At 40.5% G+C, this 27,516-nt stretch overlaps 1 protein-coding gene across 1 annotated transcript in view; it reads left to right on the top strand.

Moving 5' to 3' along the window:
* The window catches only part of LOC124544754, a 34,061-nt gene extending 6,778 nt beyond the window's left edge, over positions 1–27,283 (top strand). Inside the window, exons 3-5 of the mRNA XM_047123417.1 lie at positions 6,214–6,369; positions 6,470–6,656; positions 26,658–27,283. Of these exons, the coding sequence (XP_046979373.1) occupies positions 6,214–6,369; positions 6,470–6,656; positions 26,658–26,786 (472 nt within the window). The 3' untranslated portion in view covers positions 26,787–27,283. The remainder of the gene's footprint in view (positions 1–6,213; positions 6,370–6,469; positions 6,657–26,657) is intronic.
* The last annotated feature ends 233 nt before the right edge of the window (positions 27,284–27,516 follow it).

Below are 27,516 nucleotides of genomic sequence, written 5' to 3'. Positions count from 1 at the left end.
AAAATACTTATTTAAAAAAAAATCTCTTTTAGGACTATCTTGATTTGTGTATTTCATTGAAAATTTGTGTAAGTAAATAATTAATAACAAGTATATGGCCAAATAGAGCAAATGCTGCAGATTTGTGTAACTGATGCATGGCCTCTCACCTTGTGGTCCCATCTGTCTAAGACTATGCATTGTTTGTTGCCAGATGCATGCAGTCTGACTACATCTCCCTGTGATTTGTCATTTTAATGGTAAAATATTCTGAGTGACAGAGCAGGCAAAGCCTTGCAGGTCAATGTGTTATGTTGACCATATCTTTGAATGCTTTCCATTTATAGTGGATCTGTAAAGACACTAGCTGCTTGTACACAGTTTGTTACTTCTTAATAAATTAATTTATCTGTAGACAATTTCCACTGTGTAGGTGTATTCAAGGCACATACAATTTTGATTATCTTTATGCATATAATGTACACAGAGATACCTAATTTAATCAAAACTTAATTTACTCACCTTTAGATAAAATGCCCAATACTAGTCCAGGATTTCCTTTACATAAGGTGGGTGAGATAGAAACATTAATCCCAACATGTTGCTATCGACACAGAAGTTAACACTCTCATCTTCACGTTATCAGAAGTTTACACTTTCCTCATTTTACTTCTGTAGTGTACACTGTGCACTCACCAATTTTCTCTCTCTTACACACCGGAATTTTTAATCTAGGCCTTTTAGCTAGTTATTTTTTACTGTGATTGAAGTATCATGTGTGAACACTACTGCAGTCTCAACTACTGCTGCTGTCATGTTATTGACATACAAATTTAAAAGAAGCGGCCCCAGATTGATCCCTAAAGTACACCAAACTTTACTAACTGAAAACTAGAGTATCACTTGTTTTATGCTTCTTTTTCTGTGTTAGTGTGCTGTGACACACACAATCAGATCTCTTTGAGAGCTCAAGGAAAACTCCACAGACTTTTCTTTGTTCTTCTAGCACCCCAATAAAATCACCTACAAAGTGCTACAGGGAAAACGCCCTGACTTGCACAAACCAGTTGAAGAGATCGGTGGCAGGATTATGTTTAACAAGAGTCATTGTTTGTTGAGACTAATAGCAATTTCCTATTAGGTAGTGCTGCTCGAGAACACAGGAGTGGAGTAAGATGGACAAGATTACCTCTGCTCCCAGCCTCTTGTGTCATGGCTCATATTTCTGCAAAATCCTAAGATGTAGGACCTGTCCAACACATATTTCCACAATCACTTGCTCCATTCCTGTCACAGGTATCTTCCATCTCATCAAAAGCAGTGCTACCTGTAAAAATGCTCATGGTATCTACAAACAAAGTTGCAACCATTGTGCTACTTTCTGTGTGACATGTCATCTATTAAGCTATCTGTCCAAATGAATGGCAGCCATCAAATTGTGGCCAAGCGACAGCTGGAGCACCCAGTTACTGAGTAGGCGACCGAACGTGATGTCTTTCACTTTAATGAGTGCTTCACAGCCTGTGCCATCTGGATTCTTCCCACCACCACCGCCACCACAAGTTTTTTTCTGAACAATGCAGTTGGAAGCTCTCCCTGGAACATATCCTTCATTCCCATAATCCACTGTATGATGCATGGCAGATGGTACCTTGTACCACTACTAGTCATTTACTTCCCTGTTCCATTAACAAATAGAGCGAAGGAAAAATGATTGTCTATGCGGTTCCCTATGAACCCTAATTCCTCATATCTTATCCCCATGATCCTCATGCACATTGTATGTTGGCGGCAGCAGAACCAGTCGACAGTCAGCTTCAGATGTTGTTTCTCTAAATTTTCTCAATAATGTTTCTTGAAAGAATGATTCCTTTCCTCCAGAAATTCCCATTTGAGTTCCCGAAGCACCTCCATAACACTTGCATGTTGTTCAAACCTACCGGTAACAAATCTAGCAGTCTTCCTCTGAATTGCTTCAATGTTTTCCCTTAATCTAACCCGCTGTGGATTTCAAACACTCAAGCAGTACTCAAGAATGGGTCGAAATAGTGCGCTATATGTGGTCTCCTTTTCAGAGGAACCACACTTTCCTAAAATTCTCCCAATACACTGAAGTTGACCATTTGCCTTCCCTACTACAATTCTTACATGCTCATTCCATCTCATATTGTTGTGCAATGTTACACTTACATATTTAATCCATGTGGCCCATCAAGGAGCACACTACTGTTGCTGTATTCAAACATTACGTGTTTGTTTTTCGCAATCAACTGCATTAACTTCCATTTGTTACATTAAGAGCTAGGTTCCATTCATTATACCAACCAGAAATTTTGTCCAAGTCATCTTGTATCCTCCTACAGTCACACAATGATGGCACCTTCCCATATACCACAGCATCATCAGCGAACAGCCACAGATTGCTACTCACACTGTCTGCCAGATCATTGATGTACATGGAAAATAAAAGTGGTCCTATCACACTTCCCTGGGACAGTCCTGATGATGTGTCTGTTGACTGTTCACTGTTTGTACAATATACTGGGTTCTGTTACTTACGAAGTCTTGGAGTCACACACATATCTGTGAACCTATTCCATGTACTTGTACCTTCATTAGCAGTCTGCCATGGGGAATGGTGTCAAATACTTCCTTCTCCTACTCCATGCTTTCTGTCCTGCCATCATGCATATGTACACCTTTGTCCTTGTCTACTTCTCTTCTCACCACTTTCCTCCTCCCATTCCCCCTCCCCACCCAGCACGGCCTCCTAGTGCTGCACATAGCGGCTCTATCCTGTCACTATTGCATCCCTGTATGCTCCCACAGACAGCACTAGCATTTTCCCCCACCCCTTGCCCTCCCCAACCTGTACCTCTTCTGTACCCCCAACTAGACTGCTTCTCACATCTGACACAATTGCAGTTCTGCCTTAGTGCCCAGAGACAACATTGGCTTCATGTACGTAAATTGTGCTTGTGTGTGTTTCCTACTTCTGAAGAAGAACTTTGTCCTAAAGCTGAATGTTTCTACCATTGTTTTCCATTGTGCCAGTCTGTGACTCAATGACTCTTCTGAGTGGTGAATAGCAATTTATGTTTCGCATATTATTGTTGTTATTATATCCTAGACTTTCAAATGTTTAGAAATGCATTGAGATTTATAGGCCTTATTTTGATGAAAAACTGGTATGCTTTCTCACTTGATGGATACAAAAGCAAGTCATTTTTCTCACTGCCATACCACCACCTCCATTATTGTAAATCTTAAGTTTTCATGAAGTGCCCAGTTGCAGGAGTAGTCAAGAATTTACCAAGGAGTGAATTGTGCCATATTTACAATTCCATAGGTGCCTTTAAAGTAATTATTATTCTCTCTTGCTCTTGTGATAGAATGGTAAGACAGTGTCATCCTGCTGGGTACTGGGGATGTCTGAATCTGAAGGAATGACAAAGTTGAATGGCTGCCAAGGAGGTGAGAGACAAACAAACGATTATAATAAACCATCCCTTTGCAGTCTGTTTTCTTATTGTTCAGGAGAAAATCCTTTAAATCGAAGAAAGAAAAAAGAAACACTGCTCAGAAATGGGTATCAGCAAATTTCTGCTAAATCAGTTCTACAGCAATGACACATTTACACCCTCCCAGTCAGAAGGAAATAATTTGTCCTTAGCTGTAGGTGAAGAACATGATTTTCTTTATTATATAAATGCGAGTACATATTTTCAAGATTTATATTCTGTGTAAACTGTTCTGCATATTATTTAGGGACAATATTTTTGTTGCAGAGTTAGCAGTACTAGTTAAATTCCAGCTGTATTTTCTTCCATTTATAGTGACTAATTTTAGGGGAGGACATCTTTCAGTTATATATTTTGGGGCAACTCTGTGCACTGTTAATGGGAACATATTCTTTGATTCTTTAAAATTATGAATGTAACAGGGTTAAAATACAGTGATCAAAAATTTATTTACAACTTGTGCTGAAACCATATTGTACTTATGACTTAGAGGACATGAAATGGAAGCAGCAGTTGAGAAGGGAGTGAGACACTGCTGATGCCTATCCCTGATGTTATCCAATCTGTGCTGTGCTTTTAAGCAAAAAGAGAGAGAGAGAGAGAGAGAGAGAGAAATTTGAAATGGGAATTAAACTTTTAGAATTGCTGATATTATTGCAGTTGTGTTGAAGGCAGCAAAGATTTTGGAAGGACAGTTGAACAGGAAGGATTTCCCCATTGTGTCCAACACTGGGTTGCTATTCCAATACTGGAGAGCCTTGGCAACAGTGATGATCTAAGAAGGGGAAAATAAGCTTAAGATGTGAATTGGAGTTTGTGTTAGGGAAGGCATTTGACTTGAATAGCCTATGCAGCTGTGATAGCTATAATGCTGTGGTTGTGTAGTGTCTAGCACACCTGCCCAGTGAACAGGGAGACCTGCGTTCAAGTCCCAGCCATGGCACAAATTTTAATTCATTTCTTCAGCTCCTATCATTATCGTAGATAAAAGATGAGATTCAAATGTCTCAAGGAAGATTTAGTTATATCAGAATAGATAGTGTGTGGAAAAGGTGTTGTGAGATGGACATCAACAGAAGTAAAACAAGAATAATGAAATGCAGTCATATTAAATCAGACATTGCTAATGCAATTAGATTAGAAAATGTGACAGTAAAAATATTAATGAATTTTACTGTTTGGATAACAAAATAACTGATAGTTGCTAAAGTACTGAGGATATAAAATGCAGACTTTCAAATGGGTAGAGAAAATAACTAATGGAGTGGTACTGAATTGAATTGAGGGAAAAAGGAAATGTATGTCACAATTTGACAAAAAGATAGGGTTCGGCTGATAGGGCACACCCTGAGGCATCAAGGAATTTTAGTAATGGAGGGACATGAGGAAGGGAAAAGTTGTTGTGGAGACCAAGGCTTGAATTCAGTGAGCAGGTTCAAATGTGTGTAGGCTGGAGTAGTTATGCAGATGATAGACTAGTGCTGAGAGCTTCATCAGACCAGTCTTCAGACTGAAAACTATGACAACAACAACAACAGTGCAACACCAGATCTTTTGAGCCCAGAAATAGGTAATCAAGCAGATCAATGTTCTCAGGTCATTAACTCTGTAGAGACCATTCTTGAAGTGCCCTAGAAGTCTTGACTCTCATCCCTATATGTGTACTCCATCATGTGATTTGTTGTTGACAGTATTGACTGAATCAGAAGAAACTACATCATTCAGATGTTCGGTGAGTGCTAGACAGAAAAATAATTTGCACTTGGATAACACTCAGAGTATTGAACAGAAAGGTCTGCACTATTTGGTAGGGTTCATTTTCATTATCTATCAGCACAACAAAAAGAGTGTGATAATTATAAAGTCTTCATGTCTATATTCAAAGGTTCCTTGTGGCGCACCACTTCAATTTTGTACGGGAGTTTCTTGTTGTAGTCAAGAACTTTTCTCTGTAATGTTATTTTTCATATTTTATTAACTCTTCAATTTTTTGCAACTTTTGTAATCAGCATTTTGTAAACCATGTTTTAACTCATTCCATGACCAAGCAGCTTCGGTACATGATAAAGAAATAAAATACAAATGTATGTTGTTGAAGTTTTCCGTGCAACTACAAGCTAATCCATATTTTTGTCACCAAAAGCACATTTTCGACAAAAGGACATATTTTTATGTTCTGCAAACAGTTTTAAAAAACCTTCAATAATTATGAATCAGCAATGGAATGGATGATCACAGTAATGTGTACAGGGGTGGGGGGGGGGGGCATGTGCGCGTGTATGCCATAAGCAGTTTTAATTATTTAAAAAATTGTAATCACACCTTTCTTAATTTTTGTGCAGTGATGTTAATAACTTGGATTATGAGTGCCTTCATACTTTTGCTGCTGATGTTCCCAGAAGTAGTAGTGGTGGTGGTGGTGGTGGTGTACTACCACATTCTCCTTTTGCTATCTGTTGTTTTTATAGTGCTTATGCCACAATTTTGTAATGCTGATATTTCTTGATTGTTTAAAAAATGATATTCTCTATTGCTGATTGTGATACTAAGAAACCTACCAACAATGAGACTTCTGATATTAGCAGTATGTTGGGTCACTTTCTGAGTCTGTGAATTTTTTAGCTGTGAGCTGTAGTACTTTTCTGTCAAATAAGATACTTGTAATGTTTGCAAAGTCAGCTTATCGACACATTCATCAACAATTTGTTTTTAGAGGTGATATGCCTAAACCCCCTATGCAAGTGAAAGCTGATTTGAAAGAAGAGGAAGTACTGCTCAATGCTATACAATCATTTGGTAAAGTCAGTGTAAACCGAGGGACCATAATTATCATGGACAGTACAGAAGCATCATACTCTACACCTTACAGGTAAAAAATGTGACTGCCGCTAATAATTTTTTTGTTCAATATTTCAAGAATGTTTTGTGTATTGATATTACTGTCTAAAAATGTTGATCACTTACTGCAGATTGGAAGATTATCAAGATGCAAATGAGGATCACATGTCATCATACAAGTCATTGTCAGAAAGCACTGCTGAACAGGAAGTGATCCGATTTGGCTTCACACCTCGCACGAGTCTGAATCTTTGTCATATGCCTTCAAAAGGAGCGGATGCAGGAGTAACGGTAGAGGATATGAATTCTAATAACCAAGTAAGTAGTTTCATGTCCTAAATGAAAACAGCATTGCACTGTTTCCCTGTGAAAGCATATGTGACATCAGAATTATGTTTTAGCAGTAGTGCTTTCAATATTTTTTTTATGATGACAAAGGAAAAACAATTCCCAGAAATAATATATAGGATCAGGAGCCTACATTTTATATCCTCTCTACTTCGACCATCATCAGTTATTTTGCTCCCCAAATAGCAAAACTCCTTTACTACTTTAAGTGTCTCATTTCCTAATCTAATTCCCTCAGCATCACCCGACTTAATTCGACTACATTCCATTATCCTCGTTTTGCATTTGTTGATGTTTATCTTATATCCTCCCTTCAAGACACTATCCATTCTGTTCAACTGCTCTTCCAAGTCCTTTGCTGTCTCTGACAGAATTACAATGTCATCGGTGAACTTCAAAGTTTTTATTTCTTCTCCATGGATTTTAATACCTACTCCGAACTATTCTTTTGTTTCCTTTATTGCTTGCTCAATATACAGATTGAATAGTATCGGGGAGGGGCTACAACCCTGTCTCACCCCCTTCCCAACCACTGCTTCCCTTTCATGTCCCTCGACTCTTATAACTGCCATCTGGTTTCTGTACAAATTGTAAATAGCCTTTCGCTCCCTGTATTTTACCCCTGCCACTTTCAGAATTTGAAAGAGAGTATTCCAGTCAACATTGTCAAAAGCTTTCTCTAAGTCTACAAATGCTAGAAACGTAGGTTTGCCTTTCCTTAATCTTACTTCTAGGATAAGTCGTAAGGTCAGTATTGCCTCACGTGTTCCGGAATCCAAACTGATCTTCCCTGAGGTTGGCTTCTACTAGTTTTTCCATTCGTCTGTAAAGAGTGAGTAATAAAGGTAAAAGTAAATAGTGCGCACTGTGTCCCCAATTGTAAATGGGACATTACAGCTAATGTGCACTGTTCAGGCTGTCAGAATGCCTTGAAGTGCTATTTTGTGCTTAGATCAGTGGTGCATTGTTGCTTTTCAGAAAGAAGGGTTGTGAGCAAAAGAAGTTGCATATTGCAAGAGACATAAACATATCACTAGTTAAGTCTTTCGTCTGTTGAAGTTTGCTGACAATGTCTTCAAAAGCCACAAAATTTTTACGTGCTTCTACACTAGGTAACTTTCAAAATGTTCAGATGACACTGCCATAGCTATATCATCTGAACATTCCACTGCTTTTGTGAAACACACAACATCAAAGATCCCTCTCATAATGATGCTTATGATTAACAAATATACCTGTGTCCACTACTTATAAATTATGGCTCCAAGGTATCCCCAAGAGGCTGCAACAGAAGTGCGTACTGACTTTTCAAAGGCAACTTGGAGGGAAGTGTTGACATAGACCATATGCAACTATGCCCACGTGATCAGATTAGCCTCTAGGTATCCCTTACAAAGACCAGTTCAACCCCCTCTTATGAACATCAACATGCTGCGTGAAGAAGGTTTGTAAGGAAATCCTTTGAATGTGGTGTGAGGAATAGTCTTGCTTTTTCTTCACCAACAAGTGTAATATTGGCTTAATACTCGATGTTGTCATAGAAGCGTATGAAGATGGCCATGTAGCAATGTGCACATCTTGCACAGACAGCTACACGAGTTCTCTAGTGCAGGTAGTCCGAAGGCTGTGCAGATACTTCAAATAGACTGAAAAGCAGCTGGATAGAAAACATTTCTTGTTGGTTTCTGTAACCAAGTGGACAGTGCTGAAACACACTGAGGAGGAACTAGTATATTATCCTCTTAGGTTTGATTGTTTTTTCTACAGATTTTTGGCTCAACAATTGAATCGCTGTGTCCTCCACCATACTGTGTGAAAGAACCTCATTGTATATGATAATGTGTACTTAATTTATCACTCCAGAGTTGGTTGTGAGTTGAGAAAGTGGTTCGTCTGTTGTGGAGGTATGCTAAAACTCTCAATGACCTAGAAGATCATTGAGAGTCTGACTTCTGCATACAGAAATTATGATGATATATTTCAGTGAATGGAGTTTTTACAGCCAAGCATAACGTAGATAGAAGCCGAGATTGTCTGCACAACAATAGCAATTTTCTTGTAATGATTACTTTCCAGATGTGACACAAAACATATTTTGTTTTAATTTATAGTAAATTGCTCAGTCAGATTGAGTCGTGCCCCGATGACTTTCATATTCTGCACTCTCTCTCTCTCTCTCTCTCTGACAAAATTTGGTCAGAATTATGTGTGTTATTCAGAGTATCATCTTCTTGTATTCACAAGACAATATCAAGTTAATTTAAATCCACACTAGGAAATTGGTAGATGGTAAGAGTTGCCGAACATTTCCCTTAGTGTTGCCAAGTCTCAGCTTTACTGATAACAGGAATAATGTTTCCATGGTCAATCTATTTCTTTAATGGATCCAAAAAATCTTGCACTGCTAAGTACAATTTGAGATGAACTGTGGTCAGCAGCTTAGCTGAATGAAGCAATATTGAGAAGATATCTAGCGAAATCTTACTTAACTTTATTATTAGGGTAAGTGTAGAGAAGTGTAGCTAGGAATTGTGTTCAGATGGACTGATGCCTGCCTGTAGTGATTTACTAATGTGAACTAGACAAGTAGTGCTGAACTGTGTAGCTCATATAGTTTGAAATTTACATCTTACTCACTTCACACTAAAGACAAATTTCACAGTTACAGAGAATTTATGTAGAATTATTGTGGTGTAATTCTTAAAACTGACTGTGGCCTTAGTAGTGCTCTTTATGCAGCTGAATATGTCTCTTTGGGCAACATGGAAATTAATTTCAGTCCATCCACCAATAAGATTCAGAATGTTGACTGTCACATAGAGTTTGACACGTCTTGTCTGTTGTACATTAAAATTCGAAGCTTCGCACTGTTGTAGTTAGGAAAATCATGTCTTCTTCTTTGCATGTTACTTGATAGAGTAAGTAGTAAAGTAGATAAGAGCTATGCCGAGTAATTACCTGTTGTGAAATTTTGTTTCCAATGTGATTGGTAAGTCTTGTGGCAACCTGGTCTCAATAAGAAGTTATTCTGACTTGTCTACTCAAATGACACAAAATTGCACATGGACACAATCCGTTTTGAAGTCATCAGTTAGTAATAGATTACTGCTTTGTAATGCTTAGAGTAAGCACATCTTGTAGTTACTTTCCACATAAGCTAATAATGCCAAATGTTAATGCATTAGAATTTTCAAGTCTATTGTAATCAATGCAGCAGTTTATATGCTTACAGATTTCTCCTACCGTATACTGCAAGAGACATCAACATATCAGTAGTTAAGTGTTTCGTCTGTTGAAATTTGCTGACAGTGACTTCAAAAGCCACAAAATTTTCGCATGCTTCTACACTAGGTAACTTTCAAAATAGATAGTTCTGAGTAAAAGCTAGTTTAATACCTCCCATATCATTTGTAATTAACTTAAAGTTATTCACATCCGGTCGTGTGTCCCAAAAGCGAATGTCATGTCTGCATCTCTATCAGACTTTCTCTATACAGTATTAACTGTCCTTGCAGTACACACTACCCATGTGAAGTACATAGTAATAAAGCTCTTCATTCTTGTCAAACTGATAAGCTAGAAGCAGGCACTGGGAGGGGTGGTTACTGCAAAGATAATGTCTAAGTCATTGGAGGTCCTGTAAAACTGTGGAGTAAGAGGTGTTCATATATGAACAGTCAGTCAGATATATGTTACGGAAATATTTTTGGGTGGAACTGGTGCTGCTGGCATGTCAAAAAGAGACATAAATTATGGATGCTCTGTAATAGTCACATATTTTTGTGAATTTAATGTTCCCGTTACTGATAGACCACTGGCACATCCAAAAACATACTGTGTGAATGGTAGAGTACACCACCTACAAGTTGTTGCTACCTACAGTGTTGCCAGTGGTGCAGACTTCTGGATCTAAAAATTCTGAAATGTAATTGTCAAGTTAAGGATTAGGCCTGGTTAGTGATTGCAGTGACAAGGTTGTTTATGAAAAACTGTACAAGTGGTTTCTGCAATGTTGTGTTAAATATGAATCACAAAGGGTAAACTTTGGTAACACTCATTGGCAGCATTTACTGTCATTACCCCATGTGATGGCAGTCGTCCTTCCATCTGTAAAGTACAGGAAGAATAAGTTATTGGCAATGAGAGAACTCTTCATCGCAGTTTCAGTAATAATAATAGCAATATCGAATACTTCTTCAGCCGTATGGCCATGTCCAGATGGTGATATTTTGGCAAGCTGACTTCTTACCATCTTCAGGCTTTCCTGATGATAAATTGATTTATAATAATACAGGGTATTAGTACTAGTATTGTGATATGATATGTGCATGTGGCTAGGGCCTCCCGTTGGATAGCCGGTCGCCTGGTGCAAGTTTTTTTAGTTGATACCATTTTGGTAACTTGTGTGTTGATGGGGATGAAATGATGATAAAGACAACAAAATACCCAGTCCCTGATTGGATAAAATCTTTGACCAGGTCGGGAATCAAACTGGGCCCCTTGCGCACGATATTCTGCTGCCCTGACCGCTCAACTATGGAACTGGAAATAATAGTAGTAGTAGTAGTAGTAGTAGTAATAGTAATAGTAATAGTAATAGTAATAATAATAATAATAATAATACAAATTATGGATACAATATTACTGGAACATACCCACACAAAATCACACATTTGCTATACATGGATGATCTAAAACTACTGGCAGCAACAAATCAACAACTCAACCAATTACTAAAGATAACAGAAGGATTCAGCAATGATATAAATATGGCTTTTGGAACAGACAAACGTAAGAAAAATAGCATAGTCAAGGGAAAACACACTAAACAAGAAGATTACATATTGGATAACCACAGCGACTGCATAGAAGCGATGGAAAAAACGGATGCCTATAAATATCTAGGATACAGACAAAAAATTGGAATAGATAATCCAAATATTAAAGAAGAACTAAAAGAAAAATATAGACAAAGACTAACAAAAATACTGAAAACAGAATTGACAGCAAGAAACAAGACAAAAGCTATAAATACTTATGCTATACCAATATTGACCTACTCATTTGGAGTAGTGAAATGGAGTAACACAGACCTAGAAGCACTCAATACACTTACACGATCACAATGCCACAAATATAGAATACATCACATACATTCAGCAACAGAAAGATTCACATTAAGCAGAAAGGAAGGAGGAAGGGGATTTATCGACATAAAAAACCTACATTATGGACAGGTAGACAATTTAAGAAAATTATTTCTAGAACGAGCAGAAACAAGCAAAATACACAAGGCAATCACTCATATAAATACATCGGCTACACCACTGCAATTTCATAACCACTTCTACAACCCTTTAGATCACATAACATCAACAGATACGAAGAAAGTAAATTGGAAAAAGAAAACCCTTCATGGCAAGCACCCGTATCATCTAACACAGCCACACATCGATCAAGACGCATCCAACACATGGCTAAGAAAAGGCAATATATACAGTGAGACAGAAGGGTTCATGATTGCAATACAGGATCAAACAATAAACACCAGGTATTACAGCAAGCATATTATTAAAGATCCCAATACCACAACGGATAAATGCAGACTTTGCAAACAACAAATAGGAACAGTAGATCACGTCACAAGCGGATGTACAATACTAGCAAATACAGAATACACCAGAAGACATGACAATGTAGCAAAAATAATACATCAACAACTTGCCATACAACATAAACTAATAAAGCAACACGTTCCCACATACAAGTATACACCACAAAATGTACTGGAGAATGATGAATGCAAATTATACTGGAACAGAGCCATTATAACAGATAAAACAACACCACATAACAAACCTGACATCATACTCACCAATAAAAAGAAGAAATTAACACAACTAATCGAAATATCCATACCCAATACAACAAATATACAGAAGAAAACAAGAGAAAAAGCTGAAAAATACATCCAACTGGCTGAGGAAGTCAAAGACATGTGGCATCAGGATAAAGTTGACATTATACCAATCATACTATCAACTACAGGAGTCATACCACACAAAATCCACCAGTACATCAATGCAATACAGCTACATCCAAACGTATATATACAACTACAGAAATCTGTAATTATTGATACATGTTCAATTACCCGAAAGTTCCTAAATGCAATGTAACATATACCGTACAGTTAAAAGGAAGTCACGCTTGATCAAGGTCCGCGTCACTTTCCATTTTTAACCAGACATAACGTCTGAGAAAGGAAAGAAATAATAATAACAACAATAATGTATTCAGTGTGAAATATTGTAGAAAATTTTTGTGGTTGAAATAATTGTATGCATGAGAAAATTGTTCACTGTATCCTTATTTCACGTCCAGAAAACATTCAGAGTTGTAATCAAGCTAGTTGAGTTATGTAACACTTTAATGTTGAAAAGGCAGACAAGATGTCTGTGAAAGGGACTTATTTGAGAACAGTTTTTAGAAATGGGTACCGATGGCCACATCAGAATCACAATCAAATATAAATTCAAAGCAGCGTAATCAGTTAACACACAGCCTGAAAGTATATTTATTATGGATAGCAACTTACAGACAGAGCAGAACCCCCATCTAGAAGAAGAGTGCTGCTGTTTATACAAACGTCGAACATTTGAAACATGCAAATATTATAAACATAAGAAAATTTGAGAACCTTCTAGAAAGAAGTACTAAATCAACATTTTCTAGTGAATGGATTTGAACTGGCTGCCCATAGCAAGCCAGCTAGCAGCACCAACCATTACTCTATGCTCCTTGCAGCACAGCTCGTGGCATTCTTCCATCTCCTGGGTAAATAGCAACATGCTGTTTCAGAAGGTATCATTGGACCTGATGACAATATACTTGTTCTAGATCTTGTCAGTGGTCCTTTGTATGGTAGAACTGGAGAATCCTTGTGTTCTGGTCATGTTGTCACATCCTCTTTGCTGTGAAGAGCTTCAAAGGCAGCACCTCCAGTCAAAGCTTTGTGATCATCGAGCAGGCCTTCAGTTTCCTTGAACGAGAAACCCTCTTTTACAATATGTGCCTCAGGGCAAATGGACATGGATAATATGTCTGTGCATTTGTCTTTGTGAGAAGAGTCATAATCCTTGACTGTGTGTGTGACATCTGACAAGTGATGATACGCCCAAGGTTGTGCTTCAATAATTTTCCAGATGGGCCAATTTTCTGCGAAGACGTCAAATTTCATATCGAGTCTCCTGGACTATGTCTGTTATAGTGCTCTCGGCCCATTTCCTAGGCATCCAGGCATTGTAAGAGAGCCAGCTGCCTTTTTTGATCATGGTGATGATGGGTTTCACGTAGTCATCCTGAGTATTTTGTAGTTGAAACAAGAACAGTGTATCCAATGTTGTTTCGGCCTCTTCACCATGGAGCAGAAAAAATGGAGTAAAGCCTGTAGTGTCTTGCTTCTCAGAGTTAAATGTGAACATCTTGACCAGCAGTATTTTATCATAATCTCTCTGTTCAGTATCAATGTACATAGAGAGCGTATCTACTGGTGTCTTTTTAAAGTGTTCTGTGAAGCCATTCATTTGTAGGTGGAATGCAATTGTCATCCTGTGGTTGATGTTGCATTGTGAAATTTCTAGTGATATCAGACTATATTGGAAAAGTTTTCCATGATTGGGGATAATCATACAGAATGTTGTGTGCTTCAAAATGGAGCGTTGAAATTTCTTGAATTGCGGCAGTTGACACAGCTTTGATGACAATGTAGTGGGTGAGGTAGTCAATCCATAGATCTTCATTTGTTGACTTCAGAAACCACCACCAAGAGGTCAATTCTGACCTGATGGATTATGCAGCACATACTTCCATTGCTGGCATTCCTTACAATGGTCCATGTAGCGTCTTTACAGGCAGGTAGATACCTGACCGGTGACACCTGCATCTAATTCTGCCTCAAATCTTCATGTATCCAAGGTAATAAGACGTTGGGGCTTTGTGGAAGTACTTCAGGATAACCAGGCTTGGATGAGCTTGAATTATAAGCAACCATCCCCCCCCCCCCCCTCCAACCCTCTTGGGTCATAGTTCCTCATACACAATGGAATTGTCCTTTGGTCAGTTCTTCCTTTGGTTTTCAGCAGTGTTGGATCTTCCCCCTATTCAGCAGCAATGTCATTTAATGCAGTGATGACTGAGATGTCATCCATGCTGCTGTGTTCATCCAAAGAATTCCATGTAGTCAATCAGTGTGATGGCGTTTGTGTCCACTTTTGTATACTACTGTGATTTCATTCTCCGGGATCCAAAGCACCCATATCGGCATTTGAGCCAGAAAATCCTTCAGGCTTGTCAGCCAACATAGAGAATGGCCATCCGTCACAATGGTGAATGGTTTGCCAAATAAATACACTCCTGGAAATTGAAATAAGAACACCGTGAATTCATTGTCCCAGGAAGGGGAAACTTTATTGACACATTCCTGGGGTCAGATACATCACATGATCACACTGACAGAACCACAGGCACATAGACACAGGCAACAGAGCATGCACAATGTCGGCACTAGTACAGTGTATATCCACCTTTCGCAGCAATGCAGGCTGCTATTCTCCCATGGAGACGATCGTAGAGATGCTGAATGTAGTCCTGTGGAACGGCTTGCCGTGCCATTTCCACCTGGTGCCTCAGTTGGACCAGCGTTCGTGCTGGCGTGCAGACCGCGTGAGACGACACTTCATCCAGTCCCAAACATGCTCAATGGGGGACAGATCCGGAGATCTTGCTGGCCAGGGTAGTTGGCTTACACCTTCTAGAGCACGTTGGGTGGCACGGGATACATGCGGACGTGCATTGTCCTGTTGGAACAGCAAGTTCCCTTGCCGGTCTAGGAATGGTAGAACGATGGGTTCGATGACGGTTTGGATGTACCGTGCACTATTCAGTGTCCCCTCGACGATCACCAGTGGTGTACGGCCAGTGTAGGAGATCGCTCCCCACACCATGATGCCGGGTGTTGGCCCTGTGTGCCTCGGTCGTGTGCAGTCCTGATTGTGGCGCTCACCTGCACGGCGCCAAACACGCATACGACCATCATTGGCACAAAGGCAGAAGCGACTCTCATCGCTGAAGACGACACGTCTCCATCCGTCCCTCCATTCACGCCTGTCGCGACACCACTGGAGGCGGGCTGCACGATGTTGGGGCGTGAGCGGAAGACGGCCTAACGGTGTGCGGGACCGTAGCCCAGCATCATGGAGACGGTTGCGAATGGTCCTCGCTGATACCCCAGGAGCAACAGTGTCCCTAATTTGCTGGGAAGTGGCGGTGCGGTCCCCTACGGCACTGCGTAGGATCCTATGGTCTTGGCGTGCATCCGTGCGTCGCTGCGGTCCGGTCCCAGGTCGACGGGCACGTGCACCTTCCGCCAACCACTGGCGACAACATCGATGTACTGTGGAGATCTCACGCCCCACGTGTTGAGCAATTCGGCGGTACGTCCACCCGGCCTCCCGCATGCCCACTATACGCCCTCGCTCAAAGTCCGTCAACTGCACATACGGTTCACGTCCACACTGTCGCGGCATGCTACCAGTGTTAAAGACTGCGATGGGGCTCCGTATGCCACGGCAAACTGGCTGACACTGACGGCGGCGGTGCACAAATGCTGCGCAGCTAGCGCCATTCGACGGCCAACACCGCGGTTCCTGGTGTGTCCGCTGTGCCGTGCGTGTGATCATTGCTTGTACAGCCCTCTCGCAGTGTCCGGAGCAAGTATGGTGGGTCTGACACACCGGTGTCAATGTGTTCTTTTTTCCATTTTCAGGAGTGTATGACTCAACTTATCGATGACCCAGACAATGCAAGGAACGCTTTTTCAGTTGTAGAGTAGTTCATCTGGGACTGGGAGAGTACTGTGGAAGCAAAAGCACCTCCTGATTTGGCACTAGAACTGCACTTATCCTAAAACTCCCAGCTTCTGTGTGAAGGTGTGCTTAGCATTAACATTATATAACGCCAGAACTGGAGAAGAGATTAGTGCCTCCACAAGGGCAAAGAAAAATCCTTCTTGCATATCATCACAGGAAAATTTGATGTCTCCATGCAGTAATTCTTGCAAGGAATGTGCCTTGATGTATAACTGTTTTATAAATCGCCGGTAGTATGAGTACATTCTGAGAAAACTTCTCACATCATGAATGTACCAAGGAGTTAGAAAATCTTTGACTGCTTTTACTTTCTCTGGATTGGGACAGACCCCATTGCCATTAACTAGGTGCTCCAAGATTTCTTTTCTTGGATGATCAAGAAGCACTTTTTCGGATTCAGGCAGAGTTCTGTGGTCTGAAGACACGTCAACTTGGTTGTCAGGTGACTTGATGTTCTTCAGATGTCTTCTAAAAATGATAGTGTCATCCAGATTGCAGTGACACATCATCCATTAAAGGCTTCAAAGGAGGTTGTCTATCATATACTCAAAGGTGGCTGGAGTGTTTCATAATCAAAATGGCATAACAGTAAACCCATAGAAGCAGTCAGGTGTTGTAAAGGCAGTCTCTACCTGGCCTGTGCCATCATTTGCCAATAGCCTATCACATGACCATAATTGAGAAATAGTTTGCCCCTTTCAGGCAGTCTAGGATGTCATCAGTATATGGCAACAGGAAGACATCTTTTATTATGAATTTGTTCAGTTTGTAGTTGACACAGAAACACTGAAATCTTTCATCTTCAGAAAGACCAAAGGAGAGGACCAAGGATTCACTGAAGGTTTAGTTATGTAATTTTGCAGCATCTTCTCCTCCACTTCCTCCAGAGTTATATGTTGTTCAGTTGGCAACAACCTATACAAGTGCTGATTAATTGATGGATGATACCCAGTGTTTGTATGGTGTTTTGCTATGGACCTCTTGGTCTATCTTTCCTCAATTCCAAATTTGAAAGTATCCCAACATTGTCGCAGAATGGCTGTCACTCGTTGACATTATTGCTGGATTATTCCAGATCCAAATTGGCAGTTTGATAGTAGCTTCCTTCACTGTGTTGGCTGTTATAGTAGCAGAATGTGATTCTTCATTATTGACACTAAGCCACCCTTCCTGGACTGGTTCGGCTGTCCCTATGCACATATGATTAGAGGTAAGTTATGGCTACTTCTGTTAATTAGTGATCAACAGTTCTTCTTGACTACTTGTGACCCCTATAATCATCATGGTTATGTAGATTTATTTTGGGAGCCTGGGTAGCTTTTTGCAGTTGAGAAAAGCTTTATATTTTACCTGTTTCTGTAGACTGATGAATCAAAGTTGTCTCAATTATTATGGTAGGATAACAGTGTCTTCAGTGTCAAACAATTATCCAAGGCAGAGTAGGTGTGGGTGTGCGTGCGCGCACGCATGCACAGTCACTTTTCTGTCATGGAATATAGTCTTTGTTAGCTGGTGACAATAAGCATTAGATGCTACAGAAGAAAAATATCCTAGTCGACAAGGAGCTTGGCTGTCGATGACATCGATCAGATTTCGTGACATTGTGGTAATTGTTGTCCATGGATTATTTTCATCTGTGGCAGCCTCATCTCCATAGATGATCGCCTTGTGTAGTTTTCCTGAATTCAGCGGCTAGGTGAATGGCTGGTAACTCTGTACAGTGACAAGCAGTGCCTACAGCATGTGACCTCGTTCATGGTACAATGGTGTGCTATGTCTGGCAGGTAGATTATAATCGTCTTCAGTTGGCTGACTGTTATAATGGTTGATTTCTTGTGGTGTGATAGTTATTGATATTCATCTTCTTTCTCTACGGCATTCAGGGCGTCCACAGTGAAAACATACTGGCATGTTGTCCTTTGTGCTTCAAATGCCTGTGCTTCTGCAGCGTGTTATACGTGGCCCAAGAGCTGATTGAACTTGTGTTGATTATATGCTAGATGTTGTTTGATGGCTGCGGTATAAGTACAAGTTGGCCAAATCCATTCGTTGTGTCCCACTCGACTGGTGATGGGACTGGTGCTAAAGGTCGATACAAATCTTCCTCAGTATTCTCTATTACATCCTGGAACATAAGCCTGACATTCACTGCTGCTATCTCTTGTATATCCAGTCTAACACTTCTGACTGCCATAAACTGCTGTCTCTCTTGTCTTACTACTTGACACATGAGAGAGGAGACTTTGTGGTGGTCTTCTGCAACTGCCATAGGAAACAAATTTAGGAGTCAGTCATGCCTCTTTTTGTCTAATTCATCATCTGTTGCATTTCCTCAATACACTGGCACCATTTGATGAATTCCTCTTTTGTCATGGCATCATTTTCCAGGAATGCTTAGTTCATATCGCCTGCAATTCCTTTCGTTAAGTGTGAGATTTTGTCAACTTCTGTTATTTTCAGATTCACAGTGTGGCGTAGGCCCAAAACATTTTGTATATTACACTGTGTTGTTTCCCCATAATGTTTGGCCTTTTTCTTAAATTGTTATGCTAAGCAGACTTGCTGCTAATTTTCTCCATTTCAGCCTGGAATTTGTCCCAGTTATCAAGTGTCTTTTGTTTCTATGCCACCATCAGACAGACAGAGTATCATGCTGGGCACTTCACAAGAGTCAACTGGCCTTTGTATGCCTCTCAGTCAGATTGTATTCATGAGGTTGTGCAAGTCATTTCAGGCGCAATCATCTGTGCCACTGGAACTGGTATTCTCCTTTCTACTGATCTCACCCCATCATTGGATAGTGCTGTGGTGGACCAATGACATTGCAGTAGCTATTCAGGATCACTGATGAGCCCTGCAAAGTTTCAAACAATGCCCTACGAGACCAACCTTATCACTTTTGAGCGACATTGTGCTAAGACTCGCTATTTAATCAGATGCAGTCAGTAGGAATGCTGGAACACATGGATGTATGCATCTTCATGTCAGGTGTGGGCCAATCTCTGTGGTCTTAGGAGTGCCAATGTTCAACATCTACTCCAGGTCTTGTCCTACAGGGTTGTCTTTGTACCAATTCAGTGGTACTTGCAGAACAGCTTGCGACCCACTTTGCAACAGCATTGGCACGGTCTTCCCATGCAGTTACCTTTCTACTGCAGAAGTGTCAAGTTGAAGACATCCCCTTATGTTCCACCCTGCACCAACCTCAATTCTATAATGAACTCTTCACTGACTGCAAATTACTTCAGGCTATTGCCTCACTCCATGACACAGCTGCAGGCCCTGATTAAATTCAGTCAGATGATCCAACACCTGAATGTTCCCCAAAGGTAATATCTCTTCAGGGTCTTCAGCAGTCTTTACCTTTCAGATGCCTTCCCCTCACAATGGCGAGATGTATAGATGTTCCAATCCTTAAACCAGGCAAGAGCTCAACCTCTTGCTAGTTAATGGCCGATTAGTCTGACCAACACTCTCTGTAAGTGCTTGAAAGGATGATTGTCCGCAGATTATGCTGGGTTCTCGAATCTCCAGGCCTTTTGTTCCCTATTAGTGTGGTTTCCTGGAAGGACAGTTCACAACTGACAATGTGCTTAGGTTGGAAACAGCAATCTCATAGGCTTTTTATAAACACCAACACCTTGTCACAGCCTTTTTTGACCTGCATAAGGCGTATGACACTACTCAACATCATCACACTTTACTCATTTCTCAGGACTATGGCTTTCAAGGCCATCTCTACCGATTTTTATTCATCGAGTATTGATTTAAGTGTCAGGAAGTCATTTCTGAAAGTATTTGTATGGAGTGTAGCCATGTATGAAGTGAAATATGGACGATAAATAGTTTAGACAAGAAGAGAATAGAAGCTTACGAAATGTGGTGCTACAGAAGAATGCTGAAGATTAGATGGGTAGATCACATAACTAATGAGGAGGTATTGAATAGAATTGGGGAGAAGAGGAGTTTGTGGCACAACTTGACTATAAGAAGGGATCAGTTGGTAGGATATGTTCTGAGGCATCAAGGGATCACCAATTTGGTACTGAAGGGCAGCGTGGAGGGTAAAAATCGTAGAGGGAGACCAAGAGATGAATACACTAAGCAGATTCAGAAGGATGTAGGCTGCAGTAGGTACTGGGAGATGAAGAAGCTTGCACAGGATAGAGTAGCATGGAGAGCTGCATCAAACCAGTCTCAGGACTGAAGACAACAACAACAACAACAACAACAACAACAGTTTTTATCCCACCTGTTGTTACATATTAGAGTTGGCACTTCACTCCCCAGATCTAAGAGAATAGCATCACATGGAGCTCTGTGTTGAGTGTCACTATTTTCATCATCCATTTTAATGGGTTAGTAACCTCTGTTGGGCTGCTGGTCACCCCTCTGTTGTATATCAACAATTTTTGCATTTGGTCGTAGCTTCCACTTGGTAGCTACTGCTGAATGCAAGTTCCAAAGTGCAATGCAGTGGGCTCTGCATGGGCCCTTTCCATGGTTTCCAGTTCTCTCCTACAAAAATGTTGATCATGCATTTCTGCCATTGTACCACAGTACCTCCTGACCCAGAATCCTACCTAGGTACTCAGCATCTGAATGTTGTAGCACAGTCCTGTTTTTTGGCCCTCCTTTCTGATAGAAAGGTGACCAAGCTGACCCATATTCATCTAGCTGAAGACTAGCTCTCTGCTTATGTGCCCACACATATTGGGGTGCGCATTGTGCTACTCTTATCTGTATTTACCAGATCCTCGTTTTGTCCCACCTGAACTATGGTTGCACGGTTTGTGACTCGGTAGCTTGTTCAGCTTTAAAACTGTTAGACCCAGTCCACCATCATGGCATGCATCTGGCTACCAGTGCCTTTCAAACTAGTCCCATAGACAGCCTCCTTGCTGAAACAGGGTTCTTCCCCCTTAAGATTCAATGGTACCAGCTATTGGTCTCCTATGCAATCACCATTCGACAATCAACATTTTCTTTACATATGAGGGGTATCATCATCCTGATATCCGCTCTCTGGTGGGACTATGAGTTGGAATGCACCTCGTTGCCTCTGCCAAGAGCTCCATCTCCCCTCCGTGGATTGTGCTCCCTGTGTTTTTTTTGTGTGCTCCCCTGTGAGTGGTGCCCAGGTGACAAATGATGACCAATCTCTTTGGCTCCTCTTGTGTCCAGTTTTTCAAGAGTTACAGGCTCCATTATCTTTTATGACATATGCCTCTAAAACTGTTGATCAGATGGGATATGTGTTTACATCTCTTGCCAGTATGGGACGCCATTTCCTGCCAGGAATGTGTAGTGTGTTTATGGCAGAGCTGACACGTATTAGCAGAGCTCTCCATTTTATTATACGGCCTCCTTTGACAATGTTGTAATATATACTTACTCAATAAGCAGTCTAGCCCCCCCCCCATGAACCATGGACCTTGCCGTTGGTGGGGAGGCTTGCGTGCCTCAGCGATACAGATAGCCGTACCGTAGGTGCAACCACAACGGAGGGGTATCTGTTGAGAGGCCAGACAAACATGTGGTTCCTGAAGAGGGGCAACAGTCTGGATGATTGACTGATCTGGCCTTATAACACTAACCAAAATGGCCTTGCTGTTTTGGTACTGCGAATGGCTGAAAGCAAGGGGAAATTACAGCCGTAATTTTTCCTGAGGGCATGCAGCTTTACTGTATGATTACATGATGATGGCGTCCTCTTGGGTAAAATATTCCGGAGGTAAAATAGTCCCCCATTCGGATCTCCGGGCGGGGACTACTCAAGAGGATGTCGTTATCAGGAGAAAGAAAACTGGCGTTCTACGGATCGGAGCGTGGAATGTCAGATCCCTTAATCGGGCAGGTAGGTTAGAAAATTTAAAAAGGGAAATGGATAGGTTAAAGTTAGATATAGTGGGAATTAGTGAAGTTCGGTGGCAGGAGGAACAAGACTTCTGGTCAGGTGAATACAGGGTTATAAATACAAAATCAAATAGGGGTAATGCAGGAGTAGGTTTAATAATAAATAAAAAAAAGGAGTGCGGGTAAGCAACTACAAACAGCATAGTGAACGCATTATTGTGGCCAAGATAGATACGAAGCCCACACCTACTACAGTAGTACAAGTTTATATGCCAACTAGCTCTGCAGATGACGAAGAAATTGAAGAAATGTATGATGAAATAAAAGAAATTATTCAGATTGTGAAGGGAGACGAAAATTTAATAGTCATGGGTGACTGGAATTCGAGTGTAGGAAAAGGGAGAGAAGGAAACATAGTAGGTGAATATGGATTGGGGCTAAGAAATGAAAGAGGAAGCTGCCTGGTAGAATTTTGCACAGAGCACAACATAATCATAACTAACACTTGGTTTAAGAATCATGAAAGAAGGTTGTATACCTGGAAGAACCCTGAAGATACTAGAAGGTATCAGATAGATTATATAATGGTAAGACAGAGATTTAGGAACCAGGTTTTAAATTGTAAGACATTTCCAGGGGCAGATGTGGACTCTGACCACAATCTATTGGTTATGACCTGTAGATTAAAACTGAAGAAACTGCAAAAAGGTGGGAATTTAAGGAGGTGGGACCTGGATAAACTAAAAGAACCAGAGGTTGTACAGAGATTCAGGGAGAGCATAAGGGAGCAATTGACAGGAATGGGGGAAATACAGTAGAAGAAGAATGGGTAGCTTTGAGGGATGAAGTAGTGAAGGCAGCAGAGGATCAAGTAGGTAAAAAGACGAGGGCTAGTAGAAATCCTTGGGTAACAGAAGAAATATTGAATTTAATTGATGAAAGGAGAAAATATAAAAATGCAGTAAGTGAAGCAGGCAAAAAGGAATACAAACGTCTCAAAAATGAGATCGACAGGAAGTGCAAAATGGCTAAGCAGGGATGGCTAGAGGACAAATGTAAGGATGTAGAGGCCTATCTCACTAGGGGTAAGATAGATACTGCCTACAGGAAAATTAGAGAGACCCTTGGAGATAAGAGAACGACTTGTATGAATATCAAGAGCTCAGATGGAAACCCAGTTCTAAGCAAAGAAGGCAAAGCAGAAAGGTGGAAGGAGTATATAGAGGGTCTATACAAGGGCGATGTACTTGAGGACAATATTATGGAAATGGAAGAGGATGTAGATGAAGATGAAATGGGAGATATGATACTGCGTGAAGAGTTTGACAGAGCACTGAAAGACCTGAGTCGAAACAAGACCCCCGGAGTAGACAATATTCCATTGGAACTACTGACGGCCGTGGGAGAGCCAGTCCTGACAAAACTCTACCATCTGGTGAGCAAGATGTATGAAACAGGCGAAATACCCTCAGACTTCAAGAAGAATATAATAATTCCAATCCCAAAGAAAGCAGGTGTTGACAGATGTGAAAATTATCGAACTATCAGTTTAATAAGTCACAGCTGCAAAATACTAACACGAATTCTTTACAGACGAATGGAAAAACTAGTAGAAGCCAACCTCGGGGAAGATCAGTTTGGATTCCGTAGAAACACTGGAACACATGAGGCAATACTGACCTTACGACTTATCTTAGAAGAAAGATTAAGGATAGGCAAACCTATGTTTCTAGCATGTTGACTGGAATACTCTCTTTCAAATTCTAAAGGTGGCAGGGGTAAAATACAGGGAGCGAAAGGCTATTTACAATTTGTACAGAAACCAGATGGCAGTTATAAGAGTCGAGGGACATGAAAGCAAAGCAGTGGTTGGTACGGGAGTAAGACAGGGTTGTAGCCTCTCCCCGATGTTATTTAATCTGTATATTGAGCAAGCAGTAAAGGAAACAAAAGAAAAATTTGGAGTAGGTATTAAAATTCATGGAGAAGAAATAAAAACTTTGAGGTTCGCCGATGACATTGTAATTCTGTCAGAGACAGCAAAGGACTTGGAAGAGCAGTTGAACGGAATGGACAGTGTCTTGAAAGGAGGATATAAGATGAACATCAACAAAAGCAAAACAAAGATAATGGAATGTAGTCTAATTAAGTCGGGTGATGCTGAGGGAACTAGATTAGGAAATGAGGCACTTAAAGTAGTAAAGGAGTTTTGCTATTTGGGGAGCAAAATAACTAGTGATGGTCGAAGTAGAGAGGATATAAAATGTAGGCTGGCAATTGCAAGGAAAGCGTTTCTGAAGAAGAGAAATTTGTTAACATCCAGTATTGATTTAAGTGTCAGGAAGTCATTTCTGAAAGTATTCGTATGGAGTGTAGCCATGTATGGAAGTGAAACATGGACGATAAATAGTTTGGACAAGAAGAGAATAGAAGCTTTTGAAATGTGGTGCTACAGAAGAATGCTGAAGATTAGATGGGTAGATCACATAACTAATGAGGAAGTATTGAATAGGATTGGGGAGAAGAGAAGTTTGTGGCACAACTTGACCAGAAGAAGGGATTGGTTGGTAGGACATGTTCTGAGGCATCAAGGGATCACCAATTTAGTATTGGACGGCAGCGTGGAGGGTAAAAATCAGAGGGAGACCAAGAGATGAATACTCTAAGCAGATTCAGAAGGATGTAGGTTGCAGTAGGTACTGGGAGATGAAAAAGCTTGCACAGGGTAGAGTAGCATGGAGAGCTGCATCAAACCAGTCTCAGGACTGAAGACCACAGCAACAACAAGCAGTCTAGATACTACTGACTGATACTGGTTATGCCACCCTATGGTCTCCTTTACCCACGACCTTCTTGCTGACTTGTGTTGTGCTGCCTGCTCAGTTGTCTTTCTCTGGGTCCCAATTCATATGTGTATCCTGGGGAATGAACTGGCCAAACAAATGGCTAGAGGAGCGTTTACTCACTCCCATTTCGCTTTGCCACTGCAGATACGTGAGTACACTTGAGGTGTCTACTTTCTCGGAAATGGCACGACATTTGGTGAGCTACTGCACCTTCTAATAAGCTGCGCAATCAAGGAGGCAACTGCAGCAGGGTGCTCTTCCTTCTGATTCTCTTGGAAGGAATCCACAATCCTATATCATCTGCACATTGGTCATACAGTGCCAAACCATAGTTTTCTTGTATGTAACAAGTCACTCCCACATTCTGGTTGTGGAGCCTTGCCGACAGTAGCTCACATCTTGGTGAAATTCCACTTCCTTTTGGCCCTCTGTGCTAAGTATGGACTTCTGCACTCATTACCTCTAATATTGGTGAACAATTGACAGAAGTTGAACTGGTTCCCTCGGTTTTCTGCGTGAAAGTGATTTTTATTGTCAGTTATAAGGTTTTAATCTATGTACGGAGCAGGGACAGGATGGGTGCAGATGGGGCATCTTCTGCTGTATGCTAGGTCTGGGGGTTTCCCCAACCCTATTTCCTTGACCAGGCTACTCTTTTATTCATCTTTTACTCTATTTTAATCACTTTTAGATTCAGTTTGCCTCCTTTCTTCCACACCCAGTTTTCTATTCTGGATGCAGTTTGTTGACAAGTGGGTGCTCCTGGCTGTGATGGATCAGGTGTGGAACAGCTATGGGTGTGACATTTCCTGTCGCTTGCAGAGCCCTGGGGACGCCCACCTGCTGACTTCCCTATCTCCTTCATCTTGCTTTTAATTATTGGTGGTACAAAAGATGTCCATTATGTTTTTAATCTTGCGACTTTGGTGCTTTAAAGATTGTGTATGTTTCTGCATTAAATGCCTTTAATACATTTGAAAAGCAGATACTGAGATTACAGGTAGAGAAGACAAAGCACCTTTGTCGAACAGGTGCTGTTTTAATTGTAGGTGTCACTATAAATTGATTGCTCACCATTTTCTTCTTCCCATTAATTTTTTTCCATTATACTTTTAATACAGAGTATTTATTATGAAGATACATTTTAATTGCTGTATGGGTGGTGAAAGTTTGAGATTTTCAATATGTTTCCATCATCAGTCTCAAATGATATTGCTTGGAATTGAGAAGTAAAACTTCTTAAAACTTTGAATTGTGCTCTGAGATATCGTGGCAATTAAGAGAAAAGGAGAAAATAAGTTGAAATGGATAATAGTAGCAGTCATTTTCTTTCCTTTCAGAATGAGGATTGCACAGAGAATGCAACTGAACGAAGGCCATCCCAGGTGGAGCATTGGCTTCAGCAGATCAAAGTGGAAACGGAAATAGAACCAAGTGTTGCAGAACAAGATAAAAATTTAGAACATTAGTTAACTGTCGATGTTTTTATTTTATTCTGTAAGAATGTAGTACTGTAGTGGTCCTATGCACAATTTCCTGGTCATATGTGATGTCATATGTCATTCATTAACTTGCATTTTGAACAGTGTCTCTGTCAGGAAGGGTTCTCTTGTTGTAAAATGGCAGCAGTAATTTCCATATCTGTTGCCAAATCTATATTTATTTATTATTGCACTTATAATTGTGTGTGTGTGTGTGTGTGTGTGTGTGTGTGTGTGTGAGTGAGAGAGAGAGAGAGAGAGAGAGAGAGAGAGAGAGAATTGATTCGCATTTTCACAGCATGCTGATAAATTATTTATTTTTAGGTAATATATTGTGTGCACACTCCAGGTAGCAGTTCAAAGATGCTCATATTTGAAAGAAATGTATAATTTCCATGTTCATTGATTTGTATTCTTTCACAGTACTGCTGTATTATTTTATTATGTATTCTTAGTGAGACAATATTGAAAATTTGTAAAGGAAATTATTTTGTGATTTTTCATTTGCTTTTCTACCAGAATTTATATTTTGTACTTACAGATCACACACCTCAACGCTCATAGGTTTAAGGCATTACCAATTGCTGATTTTCACCCTTTGACACAAAAAAGTCCCTCAGATAGTACACACTGATGAAAGACCCTGGGTTTCCAGTTATGTGGTAGTGTTTGGAAACACTGACTTTTGACAGGTGTCACACTTGTCATCTGGTGAAGC

The sequence above is a fragment of the Schistocerca americana genome, chromosome 8 (genome assembly GCF_021461395.2).
Source record: "Schistocerca americana isolate TAMUIC-IGC-003095 chromosome 8, iqSchAmer2.1, whole genome shotgun sequence".
Classification (NCBI taxonomy): domain Eukaryota; kingdom Metazoa; phylum Arthropoda; class Insecta; order Orthoptera; family Acrididae; genus Schistocerca; species Schistocerca americana.
The sequence above is the reverse complement of the archived record's forward strand: the minus strand, read 5'-3'. Positions and strand labels throughout refer to the sequence as shown.